Genomic DNA, 16,442 nt, shown 5'->3' with positions numbered 1-16,442 from the left:
ATGCAGGATGGATGTCTTTGTTAACAAAGATAAGGTCCAGAGTGTGACCGGCTTTGTGTGTCTGTTTGTTCACTATCTGTTTGAATCCCATTGCTGAGAGGGCTGTGAGAAAGGCTTCACAGCTGGTAGTAAGAGTGGGATTGTCTACATGCAGGTTAAAATCACCTAGGATAATGGCTGGGGCGTCCAAGTTGAGGAGAGTTGAGATTATTTCCACCATAGGAGATGCATCTGTTTCCAGGAGGCCCGGGGGAGCATAGACAAGTAGAATTTGAAGATGGTCTGAAGTGAAAAAGCCGATTTCTAGTTTGGAGTATGAGTTGACTGGGTGTTGAGAGAATCTTAAGTTTTTTTTAGTTGCTAAAAGAATTCCGCCTCCCCTTTTTTTCTGTCTGGGGAGTGAGAAGATGTCATATGTCAGCGTTGGTAGTTGGTTTATTATGGCTGTGTCTGAGTCTTTAAGCCATGTTTCAGTTATTGCGCATATATCGGGCTTAACGTCGGAGAGAATCAGTGATTTCTTGGTTAGAGATTGTGCGTTGAGTAATGATAGCGAAAATAGGGTGAGGCCTAGAAGTTGGGTGATCGGTGTAATCAGCATTGGAGTGAGGGATTTTAGGTTGCGGTGTTGTGCTTGCCTGGTTGATTTTCCTATCAATGGTAGGCAGTGATGAAGAATCGGGATTGTAAAAACTGGATGCATTCTGGGAGGTCGGTTTGGCAAGAGTGGTAGACTGGAATGAGGGGGTAAAGAGGTGGCAGGCGGAGGATGTTAGAGAGTTGGATAAGAATGGGAAGGTAGAAAGTTTTCCTGGGCTGCTGATGAAAGACCGTTGAAAAACTGTTGTATTGTGTTAAAGGTGTTGCGTTGGCTGATTAGAGTTGGCCCCGTGTGGGTGTGGTAGAAGAGGGGTGAAACGCCGCCAAGGTTTGCTTGCAGGGGTACATGGAGCTGAAGTGATGGTTTGTAGCTGCCTGAGGGCCCTGCAGTGACATAGGAGGAATGGGTTGAAGTGACTGTAAAGAGGAGTATAGTCTGCCCGAAGGGACGCACTAAGGGGCAGGCCCCTTAGGTCGCGCTCCTTCAGGCGTGCGACGCCTGGTGCGCAACGCCCCGGGGAGCGTCTGTAATTTAAGGGCCTGAAAACAGTGCTGGGCTCGACCGGCTGGGTTGGGGGTGGGAGCAGTATCACTCACCACCTGGTCCTGCTGCTTCTCTTTATTTTGCAGGTTTCTGAGCCCTCTTCTCCCTTTTTTTTCTCTTAATTTCCCGGTTCACTGTTCACTGCTGGCTCACAGAAGGGAGGGGTGAGAGGGCTCTTGCCCTGACTGGGCTGTGCCGACCGCACAAGCCCCTGCAGTGGAGGAGGAGAGAGATTGAGAAAGGATCGCGGCAGAAAGAGGGACGCCCAGGGGAGCGTCTGTAATTTAAACGCCTGAAAACAGTGCTGGGCTAGACCGGCTGGGTTGGGGGCGGGAGCAGTATCACTCACCACGTGGTCCTGCTGCTTCTCTTATAAAAACTTATAAAACCAACAATAAACATAGTTAGATCTTTAACAATACTATCTAAATACCTCCTTGAAGAGTAATGCCTTCACACACTTCCTGAATAATTTACCCAAGGCAAGTCTTGCCTCACAAATCTGCTTCACTTTTTTGAAGGAGTTAATAAAAATGTGGATAAAAGTGAACAGTTAGATGTAGTGTACTTGGATTTTCAGAAGGCGTTTTGATAAAGTTCCTCATGAGAGGCTTCTAGGAAAAGTAAAAAGTCATGGTATAGGTGGCGATGTCCTTTCGTGGATTACAAACTGGCTAAAAGACAGGAAACAGAGTAGGATTAAATGGACAATTTTCTCATTGGAAGGGAGTGGGCAGTGGAGTGCCTCAGGGATCTGTGCTAATTCAACCCCTTTTAGTGTCTGCTACCCAGGACTTTTTTTGAGTGAACAAACCAGAATGGTGTTGCAACACTTTTTTTTTTTTTTTTTTTTTTTTCCCGGGACCCAAGGAAGTGGAATAGAGCTGTTTGTGTAAATCAGTTTTGGTACCCTTACAAAACCAGGATAGAGCTCCCCTACAGAACTGGAGCAGAGCTTGAGTTGGCATATAGCATTTCTGCCCCCCCAGGACCCCAGAGGAAGCAAAGCAGAATGTGCTGGAGCTGCTTACCCTGAGATGGGGCAACCACAAGGCCTTAACGTTTGTGTAATTTCCTGGCACAATTGAGGAAGCCTTGAGTTATAATGGCCAAGGTCTGTCCCACTGCTTCTGGCTCTACTGTGTGTCATATTTGTGGTCAAGCTGCTGCTTACTGTGCTGGCTTCCTAGGCCCTTCCACCTCAGCTGCTGGTGACCAGACTATCAGGCCGATGCAATATCGACCTCTCTGGGGTGCCTGATGCAATGTGCAAATGGACTGCCACAGTAAAAAGGAATCGCTAGGGGCAATTGTGCGCCCCTAGCTCCTCCTTGGCAGCGGGCACCCAGGAAAGGTGGCTGTCAGTGGGTTAGGAAAATGGACTCTTTGTTTTCCTAAACCTGTGCACAGCCAGGTTAATTGAGCGTCCCTTTTCTTAGCCTGACCACCGGCACACTGGATTTAAAAAAAAATTTTTTTGACAGTTTTCTTTTTGTGTTCCTCCGACTTAATATCACCACGATGTTAAGTCGGAGGAAGTACAGAAAAGCAAATTTTTTCTGGGTTTTTTTTTTTTTTTTGTATACGTTTTGGGCTCCTTAAATTAACACCTGCTCTGGGGCAGGCTTTAATTTTTTGAGGGTAAAAATGTGCATTTTAGGCACTCTCTTTTTTTTTTTTTTTTTGCATCAGGGGAGAAATCGCTAATAGCCTCATCAACATGAATTTACATGTGATGAGCGCTATTAGCTAAGTGCTGTATTGGATGGCTGTTTTGGATGCGCTAACCCCCATTTTGCATCAGGGGTTATGGACGTGTGTCCAATTGTGTGCTGCGCTGTGGTGCACGGTATTGCTTCGGCCTGTTTGAGAGGGGGAAGGGGGAAGAAAATGAGTGAGGTGATCTTTGGCAGGGGGATGATTAATGAAGGGAAGAAAGCATAGTGAAGGTGGGGGAAGGCAAGAGTTAGTGAGAAAATCAGGAAGTGAAGGGAAAGTGAGAGAGGACTCGGGCGGGGCGGGGGGGGGTGCTAAAAAGAGTAAGTGAGGGGTGATTGTGAGCCTGTGAGTAAAGTGATTTGGTGGGGGCAGAAAGAGTGAACGAGGGGAGGGAAAGCGATAGGAAGGGATATGTTGCAGGGAAGGTGAGAATGAGTGAGGAGAGCACATGGTGTTGCTCCCTTACTTTATCCCCTGAGAAGACAAAAGGTTTGGGGGTAAGACACAAGGGGTAGGTGATTACCACTGGAAGAATCATGGGGTGGGGATGGTGGGCTTGGAATGGAGAATCAGGATCACCAAGACAGAGGAGGAGGAGGGTAGAGAGAGAGGGCCCCATTCTTTCTATTCCTCTTCCCTTTCCGCAGTCCAACAGTGTTTAACCTGCGGTTGTCCACCAGTACTCACTGAGCACTGGTGCATGAAGAATGACTGGAAAATGAGCACTGTTGTGGGCTAGGGATGAAAGATCACTGGTATGAGGCGGGAAAAGTGTGACCTTTGTTCACGTACGTGTGTGTGTGTGTGTGTGTGTGTGTGTGTGAGAGAGAGAGAGTGTGTTTTTAGGATAGAGTTCATACCCAGCCTGGTCTTGGGTTCTTGCCCCTTCCCCCTGCAGTTCCATTTCCTTTTTGTCTACAAATTTAAGCCCTGATTGTCATGTTTTATTTTTATCCTTTAAGTTTTTAGGAATCAGTTGCCCCGGAAGAATGAAACTTATTCATATGACCCGCCACTAGAAGAGCCTCCCCTGGAGGGTCCTACCTGTGTTGATGTGCAGCTGCGGTCTGGGGTTCCACTCTGCAGAATCTGTGGCTGCTTAGGGCCCAAAACCTGCGCCAAATGCCACAAAGCCCACTACTGCAGCAGAGATCATCAGATTCTGGACTGGAAAGCAGGACATAAGCAATACTGCTGCAGACAATCTGGTATGTTTTTACTTGCCCTTAGTTTCTCTTTTTTTTTCCCCATGTGCATATGTCATTTTGCTGGGAAGTTAGTTACAGCAGTAGGTATTTGCCTTGTGAGTTCCCATATGGGCAGTGTGGGAAGTTTGAATAAAGGTGTGGTATCCAGAAATTTGGACTCAAAATCTTACTCCTTAGTTGCTGTGTAACCTACAGTGAAGCAGTTTATTCTTCACTTTCCCTGTGTCCTGATGCTGAAGACATTCTCTACAAGATCATCAACTTGGTTTCTCCATAGCATCCAGCTTGTCTACTCAAAGTACTGGCTAAAATGACTTAAGAAGCGGTGCAGCCCTACATTCTCCTCATCTCTTTTAATTGTATTTACATACACCCAGAAAGGTTTGACTTGAAAACTTTTCACACCTTTGTACATTTTTCACATTCCGCATTAAAATAGGAGTTTTGTTTTACTGATTTACGTGACATAATATACATGTTCATCATGACAGAGCAATTATACAAATATTCCAGACATCATAATAAAGCAAATTTGCTTACCGTAAATGGTATTTTTTGTAGATAGCAGAATGAATTAGCTGTGATATGTGGGTGATGTCATCCTCTAGCACTGAATGCATTCATCTCTCCAATCTAGTAGAACTTTTGAGCTTTATTGAGCATGTACGGGAACTCCCGTATGGGTGTTGCCTCGAGCTTCATCTGTGTGTTTTCAGAGCTAACGAGCCATGTAGTCAACTCCTTCAGGGAGGAGGGTGGGTGTATCATGGCTAATTCATCCTGCTATCTACGGAAAATACCATTTACGGTAAGCAAGCTTGCTTTTTCTGTTGATATCATGGCTAATTCAACCTGCTTATGTGTGGAGTCCCAAGCTGAGGGATGCAGCAGAGCTTTATTGAAAAGCAACCTGGGCTTCACAGTGGAGAGCAGACTATTGTGAGAGTACATTATGCAGTACTGCCTATTCAAAGGTACTGTCTTAAGTTAATTGGATATCCAGATAGTAGTGGAATGTAAAGGTATGCACTGATGACCAAGTGGCAGCCTTGTAGATGTCTTTGAGAGGTACTTCTTGCAATTGGGCATTGGAGGAGGCCATGGCACTGAAGTTAATAGCTTTTACTGGATTGGTAAGATCAAGTTCTGCTGACATGTAGCAGTGTTGAAGGCATTCAGCTATTCAGTTGGATAAGGTGTGCGTTTGCAACAAAGCACCTTGTTGATTAGTTCCCCAGAGGGACATGGTAATACCAGGGTACAAATTATATTGCAATGATAGGGAAGATCAATTTGGTGGGATGGTGGTTCTTTGTCTGAGATGGCATAAAGTCCAACAGGGTAAAAGATCTTGCAAGAGACTAAATGCATAGTAGAATCATTATGGCTGGAAATCCCATTTGTGTTGAGGGAACCTATAACGATAGGAGTATACTGCCGTTCACGTGGCCAAAATAAGATGGATGATGAAACGCTAAGAGAAATTAGGGAAGCTAACCAATTTGGCAGTGCAGTAGTAATGGGAGCATTCAATAACCCCAATATTACAGTGCTAGAGAGAGAAATCCTCTGGGGACATGAGCTCGTTCAGATAAAAGAAAAGTGTCAGATATCAGGGTTGTTAGTCAAAATATGGTGAAATTTAGTCTTCCCTGTTAATTCCCTTTCCTTGAGTTGTGCTACACCAGTCCAGACTAGTAGGTTGTCTCCACCTACTAGCAGATGTAAACAGAGGATACACCCTTTTTACCGGCATCTTCACTTGGTATACAGGCTGGTGCTGTACCAGCAATAGTCAGTATTTTTATCTCAAAGCAATGGAAAATACCAACTGCCCCTAAAACATAATTAAATTCAGGAACAAGAGAGACTTCATAAACAGGATTAACAGAGGAAACTCTTCTCTTTGTCCTGCTTAGAAAGAAAACTCTGCCCAGCAGGGACCAAATCCCATATGTCTCTGTACTGCATTGTCAAGTCCAGCAGTACCACAGGAGAGAGCAACAGCCTCCGGCAAAACTGAAATTTTCTGCTAAACCCAAGGTCCGCTACCACAGATAACAGTGCAGGCCCTGAGAGGGTCCTGGGCTGGTGTAGCAGGACTCAAAAGGAAATTAACAGGCAAGACTAAATTTTACCTTTCTTATGATTCTGCCACACCAGTCCAGACTAGTAGGACATCCCCAAACCCATTCCAACATAGGTGGGATGAACAACCAAATTACAGTGAACCTGGAAGATGTAATAGATCAGATTAACAAAGTAAAGAGTAGCAAATCACCTGGATTGGATAGTATACACCTCAGAGTTCTGAAAGATCTCAAAAAGGGGTGAAGGGAGTATTCATAAGAACATGCCATGCTGGGTCAGACCAAGGGTCCATCAAGCCCAGCATCCTGTTTCCAACAGAGGCCAAACCAGGCCACAAGAACTTGGCAAGAACCCAAACACCAAGAAGATCCCATGCTACTGATGCCAATAATAGCAGATGCACACAGGAGGACTAAAATGCAACCACACAGTCAAGGGAGAGAAGCTGGATTCAGCTGACTGTCCTATAGAAAAGGAAACGATCAGGTAAGTAAGAATGGCTCATTTCTTAGCATAGAGTCAGATGAATCCAGAATAAGTGGGATATACTCAAGCTACTCCCAAATAGGGCGGGAGCCTGCTCGCAGTCCGCGCAAAGGCTGTGTCCTCCCAGGCCTGAACAGCTAGGTGATAATACCTGGGAAAGGTGTGTAAGGAGGACCATGATGCAGCTTGGCAAATGTCAATGGGAGACAATATAACTTATGCCCATGACACCACCTGAGTCCAAGTAGAATGAGCCCGAACCTGACTAGGTAATGACTTCCCTGCATCCACGTATGCAGCTGTGACTACCTCCTTAATCCAGCGAGCTATTGTAGCCCGCAAGGCTGGCTCTCCCTGTCTAGTACTGCTATGAAGGAAAAACAAGCGATTTGACTTCTGCAAAGGCTCAGTAACCTCCAGATACCTGACAATATGTCTGTTGACATCGAAGGGTTGCAACAGACTATACTCCTCTGCAGGTCTCTCTCATTATCCAGAGATGGCAGGGAGATGGTCTGATTCAAGTAAAACTCAGTGAACACCTTCAGTAAAAAAGGAAGGAACAGTACGCATCTGTACCGCCCCTGGAGTCACCTGAAGAAATGGCTCCCGACAAGACAAGGCCTTTTATTGCCACAAGGAACACAGTTTTCAAAGTCAGCAACCACAAGGACAGAGTATGTAGCGGTCTAAATGCAGGGCCTGCCAAAAAAAAAAAAGATAGGCCTGATAGTGCCCAAAGGAAAATTCGGACATACTGAAATTTTCTTATAGCCTTCCTCCAATCTGTACTTTTTTAAATTAAGTTCTTTTGGCAGTTCCTGGCTTCAAATTCACTTCATATAACAGCTTGATTCTTCATCCAGGTGTATTTGAATAACCTCAACTACTATGATTGGATACAGATGGACTTTGTTTAAATTATTATGGGCCTTGTTAATACAGATCTAATTTTGGTTTCCTATGACAAAGGGTGTGACATTTATGCAATCAACTCTGGATTTTTATTCTTAATTTTGGAATATGTTTCATTTATTTATTTAAAATTTATTGCCCACTTATCAAACTTTCTAAGTTTCCAGATTAACAATCATAATGAAAGTTACAGTATGTTATGAATATCTGTGAAACTCCTATTTTAATGTATTATGATTTTGTATTTTTTAAACTGCAGAATGTGAAAATATACAAGGGTGTAAATAGGTTTACAAGGCACTGTACATGCATAAGTAGGTTGAGATTTCACCTGTGCTGAGACACTTTTGATTTAAAAAAAAAAAGCAGGCTGTGTAACCCTACTTTGGCAATGGTCATAACATCATTGTTTCCTGTGAGCTTGGGTGCAGCTTTTCATTCTCATATTGTGCAGCTTTTCATTCTCAGCCAAAAATGTCAAAAAGGGGCCATCCTCAACTCAGATTTACATTTGATCTTGGTTAAAAGTCTGTTTCGTGTTACGCCAATGCTGTTTAGATGCCTCTGAATCATGAACCAGAAATCTGATGGTGTACATGCATGAGTCATACCTTTTCTGTATGCATTTGAATAAAAAGATTTGATGCTTTTTAATAAATAGTGGAAAAAGACTCTAGTCACGGATTCAATCCATCCATCTGGAGGCACGTTAACTTTTCTCCAAGTGCACTGATTAGGGTCAAATTTGCAGAAGAGCCAAATGGCATTTTGGAGGTGAAGAAATAATATTTACTAAACATGAATGATATCGGAGGATCATCATGACTGATCTCAAGGTAGCTAGTCAAACTAATAGTATACTTGGTCCATAAAGAAAGGTATCACTAGTAGAAAAAAGGAAGCTATTTTGCTACTTTACCTTGAGTGGTTTGTTCATTTCTAGAGGAGATGCCTACCTCAGGATATTGAAAATTGAAGAGGTAGTTCAAAGGAGGGCAACCAAAATAGTGTACGGCCTGGACTGTAAGCCGTACAGAGAGTTAAGGAATATCTGATGTTCTCTTTTTAGAAGAAAGAAAGAAAAGGAGAGATACTACAAATATTCAAATATCTAGCAAGCTGCAGTAAAATAAGAGAAGGTAGCTTTTTCCATAGAATGTAAAGCTCAAAAACGGTGTTGTCCTATACAACTGAAGGAAGGGAAGCTCAAAAGAATACTTCGTCACTGAGCAGGTGATGGATACCTGGAGCAAGTTTCCAGGGGAAGTAATAGGAACCAAATCAGTGAATTCAAACATGCATGGGATAGACACAGAGTGGCAGATGGAGGGAAAAGCTCACAGGTCAAGTACAACCTGTGACAGCATAGTCTGCAAGCACAAATGGATAGACTGGGTGAACCAGTTGGTCCTTTTTCTGTAGATACCACCTGTGTTTCTAAATTTGGGGTGAAGTCCTGGAATTTATCCTGATGAAGTTGAGGCCCTTTTCAATAGGATCATGTTGAAAACCACCGTACTGTTTATTGCATTGCTTGTGAGTGATTACAAGACTAATGAAAACATTTGCTTCCCCCTTCCCACCTTCCCTCCTCACCCCTGCCAGCAGACTGGGGATAAGCTTTTAAAAGTGAGGGGATAACTTGTACAGCGTGGCAGCTATATCTGCCATCATAACTACATTGTATAAATAAATAAAATAATTTATTTAAGACTTATTTTCCACATCTCCAAAATTTTTATCAGAGCAGATTTCAACATTAAAACATCCACAGTTTAAACATACATTACATACATGCATAAACAAATCATAAACGCAATTTAAAATGCTTTCCTAAAGAACATTGCCTTTACTTTTTTTTCCCTAAAAACCTTAATGTCTCTTTCCTCTCATATATTTACAGGCAAGCCATTCCACAATTCAGGAACAGCATATGAAAACATACATTCATGAGTCGACTGTAGTCTTGCAGTACGCAGAGGAGGCACTGTTAACAAGCCTTTCCCTGCAGAATGCAACCACTTTTGGTGACATAAGGAATAAGATTGTTTGTTTGCTAAAATACACTTTGTCTCTCCATATAGTAGTTTATGGGTTATTACAATTAATTTGAAACATGCTCTCCATGTAACTGGTAACCAGTGAAGAGACACCAGAATTGGTGTAATATGCTCAAGTGGTGGAATTGTCAGCAACACTCTGGCAGTAGAATTTTGCAACAATGGCAATGCCCGAGCATATGTGTTAGGACTTCCCATCAACAAACTGTTACAGAAATCAGTTTTTGAAAACACTAATGTTTATATTACCGTTCTGAAAGATTCTTGTGGGAGGAAATCTCTGAGGCCTTCGTCATTTTTAACTTGTAATATGATTTTTTTATTACATTTCGCAAGTGAGGTCTCATTGTTAGTTTACTATTTATTATAACCCCTAAATTTCTAGATTCAGAGACTAACTGCAGAGACTTATTTTGAAATACCACTGGACCGAACATAGTTGTAGGTGCAGTTTTCCCTATCCACATCAAAATGGTTTTGGCTATATTCAATGATAATTTATTATCATGTAGCTCCTGCATTATCTTATGAAAATTTCCTTCAGGAAAGCATCCCACCTTAAGAACATAAGAAATTGCCATGCTGGGTCAGACCAAGGGTCCATCAAGCCCAGCATCCTGTTTCCAACAGAGGCCAAAGAAGGCCATAAGAATCTGGCAAGTACCCAAACACCAAGAAGATCTCATGCTACTGATGCCAGTAATAGCAGAGGCCATTCCCTAAGTCAACTTGATTAATAGCAGTTAATGGACTTCTCCTCCAAGAACTTACCCAAACCATTTTTTAACCCAGCCCAGCTACACCAACTGCACTAACCACATCCTCTGGCAACAAATTCCAGAGCTTAATTGTGTGTGGAGTGAGAGAGAATCTTCTCCAATTAGTCTTAAATGTGCTATTTGCTAACTTCATGGAGTGCCCCCTAGTCCTTCTATTATCTGAAAGTGTAAATAACCAATTCACATCTACTCGTTCAAGACCTCTATCATATCCCTCCTCGGCCATCTCTTCTCCAAGCTGAACAGCCCTAACCTCTTCAGACATTCTTCATAGGGGAGTTGTTCCATCACCTTATCAGATGGTACCAAAAATTGAATGTCATCAGCATACATAAAATGCTTAATGCCCATACCTTCCAATTTCTTCGCTAATGGGCTTACGTATATATTAAACATTACTGCAGATAATACGTTTATCCCAGGACAAGCAGGATGCTAGTCCTCACATATGGGTGACATCAGTAATGGAGCCTTATCATGGAAAACCTTCTGTCAAATGCTATGATCCCTGCGTCCACAGGGGTCTCCCTTCAGTCCTCTTTTTTTCCGCTCTGCAGTAAGCATAGCGATTAGGAGCTCTGTGAGAAATTCTAACACTTTTTTCCTCACGGAAAGATTTACATTTTTACTTCTCAAACACTTTTCCTTGCACGGGTCTCCCTCCGTGTTGGTTTAATTTGACGTTCGGTGAGTACTATGCCATGTTTTTTTCGGTCGGTTCCTGTCACCTTTCTGGCTGCCAACAGACTGCGGCCTTCCCTCTCCCTATTTTTCATTTAGTCACACATAGCCTGCAAGTGTCCCTCTGTGACCCTCTGCTTAACTATTAGCGCTTGTGGGACAGGGACTTCCACGGTTACGGGTGCCACCATGGCCCCCTGTAGATTCAGGTCCTTTATTTTCCTCGGTACCTTCATGCAGTCGATACCCCATCGATACCCCCTTCAGGCCGTCCTGCATTTTTTGATGCCACAGGTACCCCTCTCCATGCGGTACCCTGATGCCATCCTCCCTACATCGTTTCTATCAGTGCCATCTATGTTTTCATCCATGGCAATGCTTTTATCGGTGCTATTGTTGCCCGGGTGGATACCATCGACGAACACCTTGTCTCGTCGTTGCCATCCATATTTGGGTCAATGCCACCGCTGCCCGGGGCACTTCCATCGCTACTGGGGTCATTTCCATCGATGCCATACTTTAAATTATGGATGCCATCGATGCCCAGGACTTTTTCATCAGTTTCCATCGATTGCCGGGGTAGATTCTATCGATGGCCATCCATGCCAATACGAGTTACATGCATGGCATCAATGCCAATTCCATAGATGACATTGAGGCCAAAGTGGATTTCACTTATACCAATGTCCATTCCATCAGTGAAATCCATGCCAACATCGATTCCATCGGTGCCCATGTCGGTGCCATCAATGCCCATGTCCATGGCATATTGTTGCCCGAGTCGATCCAATCGATACCGTCAATGCCCGTGGCCATACCACAGATATTGTCAGCGCCCGCCTCCATACATCGATGATCTCGACACTCACATCGTTCCCATCGGTATCTTCAACATTTTTATGGATGCGGTCATTGACTCCGTCAATGCCGGTATCATTTTTTCCGAAACCAGCGATTTTTTTTCAATTATTCAATGCCACATCTTTCCCATAGATACCTATGCCGATGTCGTCAGTGCTCCGGCACTATCAACATTTTTCATATCCATTTTTACGTTACGCTTAAGGCCGCTTTGGCCGCCATCAACACCGTCCTTGCCAACATAACACTGCCACATAACGCCCTCGCCTGAACACAGTGCTCCATGCTTTGGGTCCTTATTAAAGCCCCGTATCAGGAGCAGAGCAGGCATGCTGACAGTCCGTCATCGATTGCCATCCAGGACAGCGAGGGCTTCCATCTCTGCGCTGGGGAAAGACCAGGTCGAGCACAGTGGCATCCAGCATATTGCTGCTATCCTTCTCGATGCTGGACAATGCTTGGACCGAGCAACATCACCACTGCCATCGGCACTGTTCCGCACAGTTTGGCAGTCCTTCCTCTCCAGAAACACCGGATCGAGGTCTGAAGAATTCTGCACTGGTTTCAAGAGACGTCGAGCCGCTGTGACAAGGGTTGGGTTCATGAACTCGTTAATCTGCTCCCTTGTTCCCAGGCGTGCCCCACCGACACAGGTGCGGGATTCTGGCCCTCCGCTCATTACGGTCTAAGCGCCAGCCACGCCCAGCCTTGTCTCCTCTATACCTGCGCCACCATACCAGGTATCAGAGTTGAGACGGACGTTTACGTCCACAGGCTACCCCTCGAGGACTCCGGAAATCCACGGAGCCAGCAATCTTCACCGGCTTGTCCTTCGGCGGTTCACGTCGGATGGTAAGTACCCGCTTCTGTGGCATTCCCATTGAGATGTGTTCTCTAATTCGGGCCACATGATTCGTAAAGTTCTAGGCCATGTACTTTCCAAGAACTGTATTAGTGTCACATATCGCTATGTCAGCCACAATACCAGGAGAACCTCTCTTTCTTTTCTTTGGGATTGCATCAGGGCTTCCTCCCTTTTTCAGCAACGGGGCTCTGTACTGCTTAATGCTCTAGCTTTTGGTTCCTGTTTCAGAACCAAAGTTCCAGGTGCATTCGCTGTTCTGCTAAACACGAGATCCAGCAAATACTGCCTCAAGTGCAAGTCCACCTCGAAGCCTGATACAGGTCTAGATGTCTCCTTGTACAGCACTCAGAAATGCGGGTAAAACTTTACCGCTCTCACTCCCGTGGGAGGTTACAAGATATCCAGATTACATCAACCCCTCCAGTTGGACACCTCCCGCTTTTCCAACTGGCCGGATATCAGAGCAACCACCCCACCTTGTACCAAGCTTCCCGGTACACTCCCCTACACGCTATAAAGCGCAGAGGGGGGTTGGGGAGTTTTAATTACATTATTCTTTCTTTCAACAGAAAGTAGTTACTCTCTGCCCATCCTGGACCTCAGAAATACCAACTTTCTTCAGAAGGCACAGGTAAAATGGTATCTCTCGTTACCATGCTTCCAAAACGCAGTAAGTACATTACCTCTATTCTTTCTATGTGCCTCATGGTGAGTCAACAATATTACAATTCCAAGCTCTGCCAGTGGCACCAGCTTCGGCAACTGAGGTATTTCATTGAACCAATATCGGTGACTGCTGTTTCTCTACGGAGTCAGACATCATGCTTTCCTTGCATGGACAGCTGCATAACTACAGTCAGTCCACTATCTAGGATTACTGTCACTGCTATAATTCCCTTATACACTTCTGGACACCACATTCACAATGACCTTCCTGTCCAGCATCCGCGCAGACATTCTAATACATTCTTACATGTCCCTGCGAACATATTCCATAACCTTAGCCCCCCAAAATTTTACATTATCAGGCTCTGAGGTTTTTTCACTATGCACTTCCCTCATAGACCAAAACTGCTATGGGTTAGATTCTGTGAAATTCCATTATCAGTGGGTCTAAGCTATTCAACTGCTTTCGTCCCTCTCTATATCACGGATTTAGAACCAAAATCCTAGTCTGATCCTGCTCATGCTCGCATTTACTTCAGGTTGTAAGTTTGACAAATCTTCTCAACCCAATATGCATCTATTCCGCTCCAAGCAGTTCCACATAAACTTCCTGGATCTTCTGCCATGAGTTTATACCCTTATGCCTTCCAATACTGCCTCTGCAACAATTCTTTGTGCATACAGACAGCATAGGGACAATGTGCTTTCCAACATACAAGCATAAACAACATCTTAGCTGCTCTGCAATGAAGCTGCACAGCTTTATCCTTAGCCCTTGCTCACTCTATGCATCTTTGGGCCACTGATCTCAGACACTTACTGAATGCACTAGCAGACCTTCTCCAGATAGGTGTCCATCCTCTCGAATGGTCTTGACATGTGTAGAGAGAGAAATCTTCTAGTATGGAGGTCAACCGAACTTGCCCTCTGCTTCCGAATCGAACCATACGGTGCACAGATTCTACTACCTACACATGGTTTCAATGCGTTCCCATAGACGCCTTTCTTCCATCAAGGGCCTCCTAAATGTGTATCTTCCGCTACCTCTCATAGCCAGCACTCTTATAATGCTGATCCGAGACAGAGTTCACTGTTCCTCAGGCCCACGTCCTGCCCAAGACCAGTATGCTTCCCATACTTCATACCCAAAACTCTTGTGAACCTACAACAGGACAAAGGAACAATACTCCTCTTAGCCCTATACTGGCCTCAAAGTATGGTTTTCCATATTCTTCGACCTCTCGATCAGAGACCAATTCGCCTGGGCACAGCGCCCACTCTCGTAACTCGGGATCAGGACAAGTTGTGTCATCCCAGCCTAATAACTCTTTCCCTGACAGTTTGAATGTTGAAATTCTGCAACCACTTAATCTTTCAACACAAGTCTCTAAAGTTCTCGTAGCTTCATGAAAGCCTTCCGCACGTGAACCTTACCACTTTTAGTGGACTAGATTTACCAAGTGGTGCACACAAACAGGTTTTCACCTTTTTCTTGCCCCACTCCTTTACTAGATTACCTATGCCACCTTTAGGATTCTGGTCTCCAGTCATCCTCTGTAAAGGTACACCTAAGTGCCATAGCGGCATATCACAAAGGAATAGGGGATGCGCCAATAACAGCGCAACCCCTAGTAAGTTGGTTTATGAGAGGCTTACTTCACCTTAAGCCTCCCATTCGACCATCGATCACTGACTGGGACCTAAGTATACTACATTCCTGCGACAAGAAATTTCTTACATAGAAAGTATTTTTCTCAGTAGCCATTACATCGGCTAGAAGAGTCAGTGAGTTGCAATCTCTCATCACATACTCACCCTACACAAGGTTCCTGCATGACAGAGTAGTCCTTTGCACTCACCCCAAATTCCTACCAAAAGTAGAAACAGATTTCCACTTAATCAGTCAATAGTCTTGCCTACTTTCTTTTCAAGACCTCTCTCTAGCCAGGGAGAGAGAGTCTTATACACCTTAGACTAACATGCACTAGCTTTTTACCTGAACCGCACGGCGGTCCATAGGACATCCAACCAACTCTTTGTTTCTTTCACAAAAATAAACCAGGAGTTGCGGTAGTAAAATGGACTTTCTCCAACTGACTAACAGACTGTATCGAATTCTGTTATGAAAAAGCAAAAGTTCCTCTCCAAGGGCGAGTAAAAGCACACGTAGTAACGGCTATGTCTACATCAGTAGCACACTATCGTTGAGTGCCCATTATTCACATATGTAAAGCTGCAACATGGAGTTCCCTTCACACCTTTGCAGCTCATTGCTGTTTAGACAAAGAAGGAAGACAAGATTCAGTCTTTAGACAATCTGTCATACAGAACTTGTTTCCAATATAATCCCAACTCCTTCTACATCCAACCTGCTGTGATTTTGTCTGCCTCATTTTTACCAACAATACTACAATGTTGATTCACTACAAAATGACTCGGCTTATAGCTTGCTAATCACCCTTCCCTGTACGTACCTGGATCAGTCCAGACCGTGGGTTATGTCCCCAATCCAGCAGATGGAGTCAGCCCAAAGCTTCGAGGGGGCGTCACCATAAGTACTACTACCCCCTCTGCAGGAGTTCAGTATCTTCTGACTCCAGCAGATGCGAGTAGGGGAATCTGGGCTTGCTCCCGATTTCCTATAACCTATTCTGTTTTCCCTTGGGTGGAACTTTCTTATCTGTCTCTGTTTTGTCTTGGATCAAGTTGTACTTAAAAAAAAAAAAAAAAAAAAAAAAAAAAAAAGATAGTTAATTGATTAATTGGGGAGGCGGGGCTCCTTCCTTGTGCTGGCTCTCTGTCTCCTTTGTTTCCTCAGCGCGAGCCTGTGTTCTTGCCGGGGTAAGTTGTTTTTCTGGGTTTGCTGGGCTGTAGTTTTATTTTCAGCTAGCTGATTGAGACTGCCGGTGTGCCCGGCCTACCAGCGATTTCCCTCGCTCCCGCGGCCATCTTGCACGCTCCTCGTGG

At 44.3% G+C, this 16,442-nt stretch overlaps 1 protein-coding gene across 1 annotated transcript in view; it reads left to right on the top strand.

Annotated features, from left to right (window-relative positions):
- The window catches only part of PDCD2 (programmed cell death 2), a 146,071-nt gene that overhangs the window by 11,839 nt on the left and 117,790 nt on the right, over nt 1-16,442 (top strand). The window contains exon 2 of the mRNA XM_029594209.1: nt 3,826-4,071. Coding sequence (XP_029450069.1) covers nt 3,826-4,071 — 246 coding nt within the window. The remainder of the gene's footprint in view (nt 1-3,825; nt 4,072-16,442) is intronic.

The sequence above is a fragment of the Rhinatrema bivittatum genome, chromosome 3 (assembly GCF_901001135.1).
Source record: "Rhinatrema bivittatum chromosome 3, aRhiBiv1.1, whole genome shotgun sequence".
NCBI lineage: Eukaryota > Metazoa > Chordata > Amphibia > Gymnophiona > Rhinatrematidae > Rhinatrema > Rhinatrema bivittatum.
This window is presented reverse-complemented; position numbering and strand designations above follow the sequence as displayed.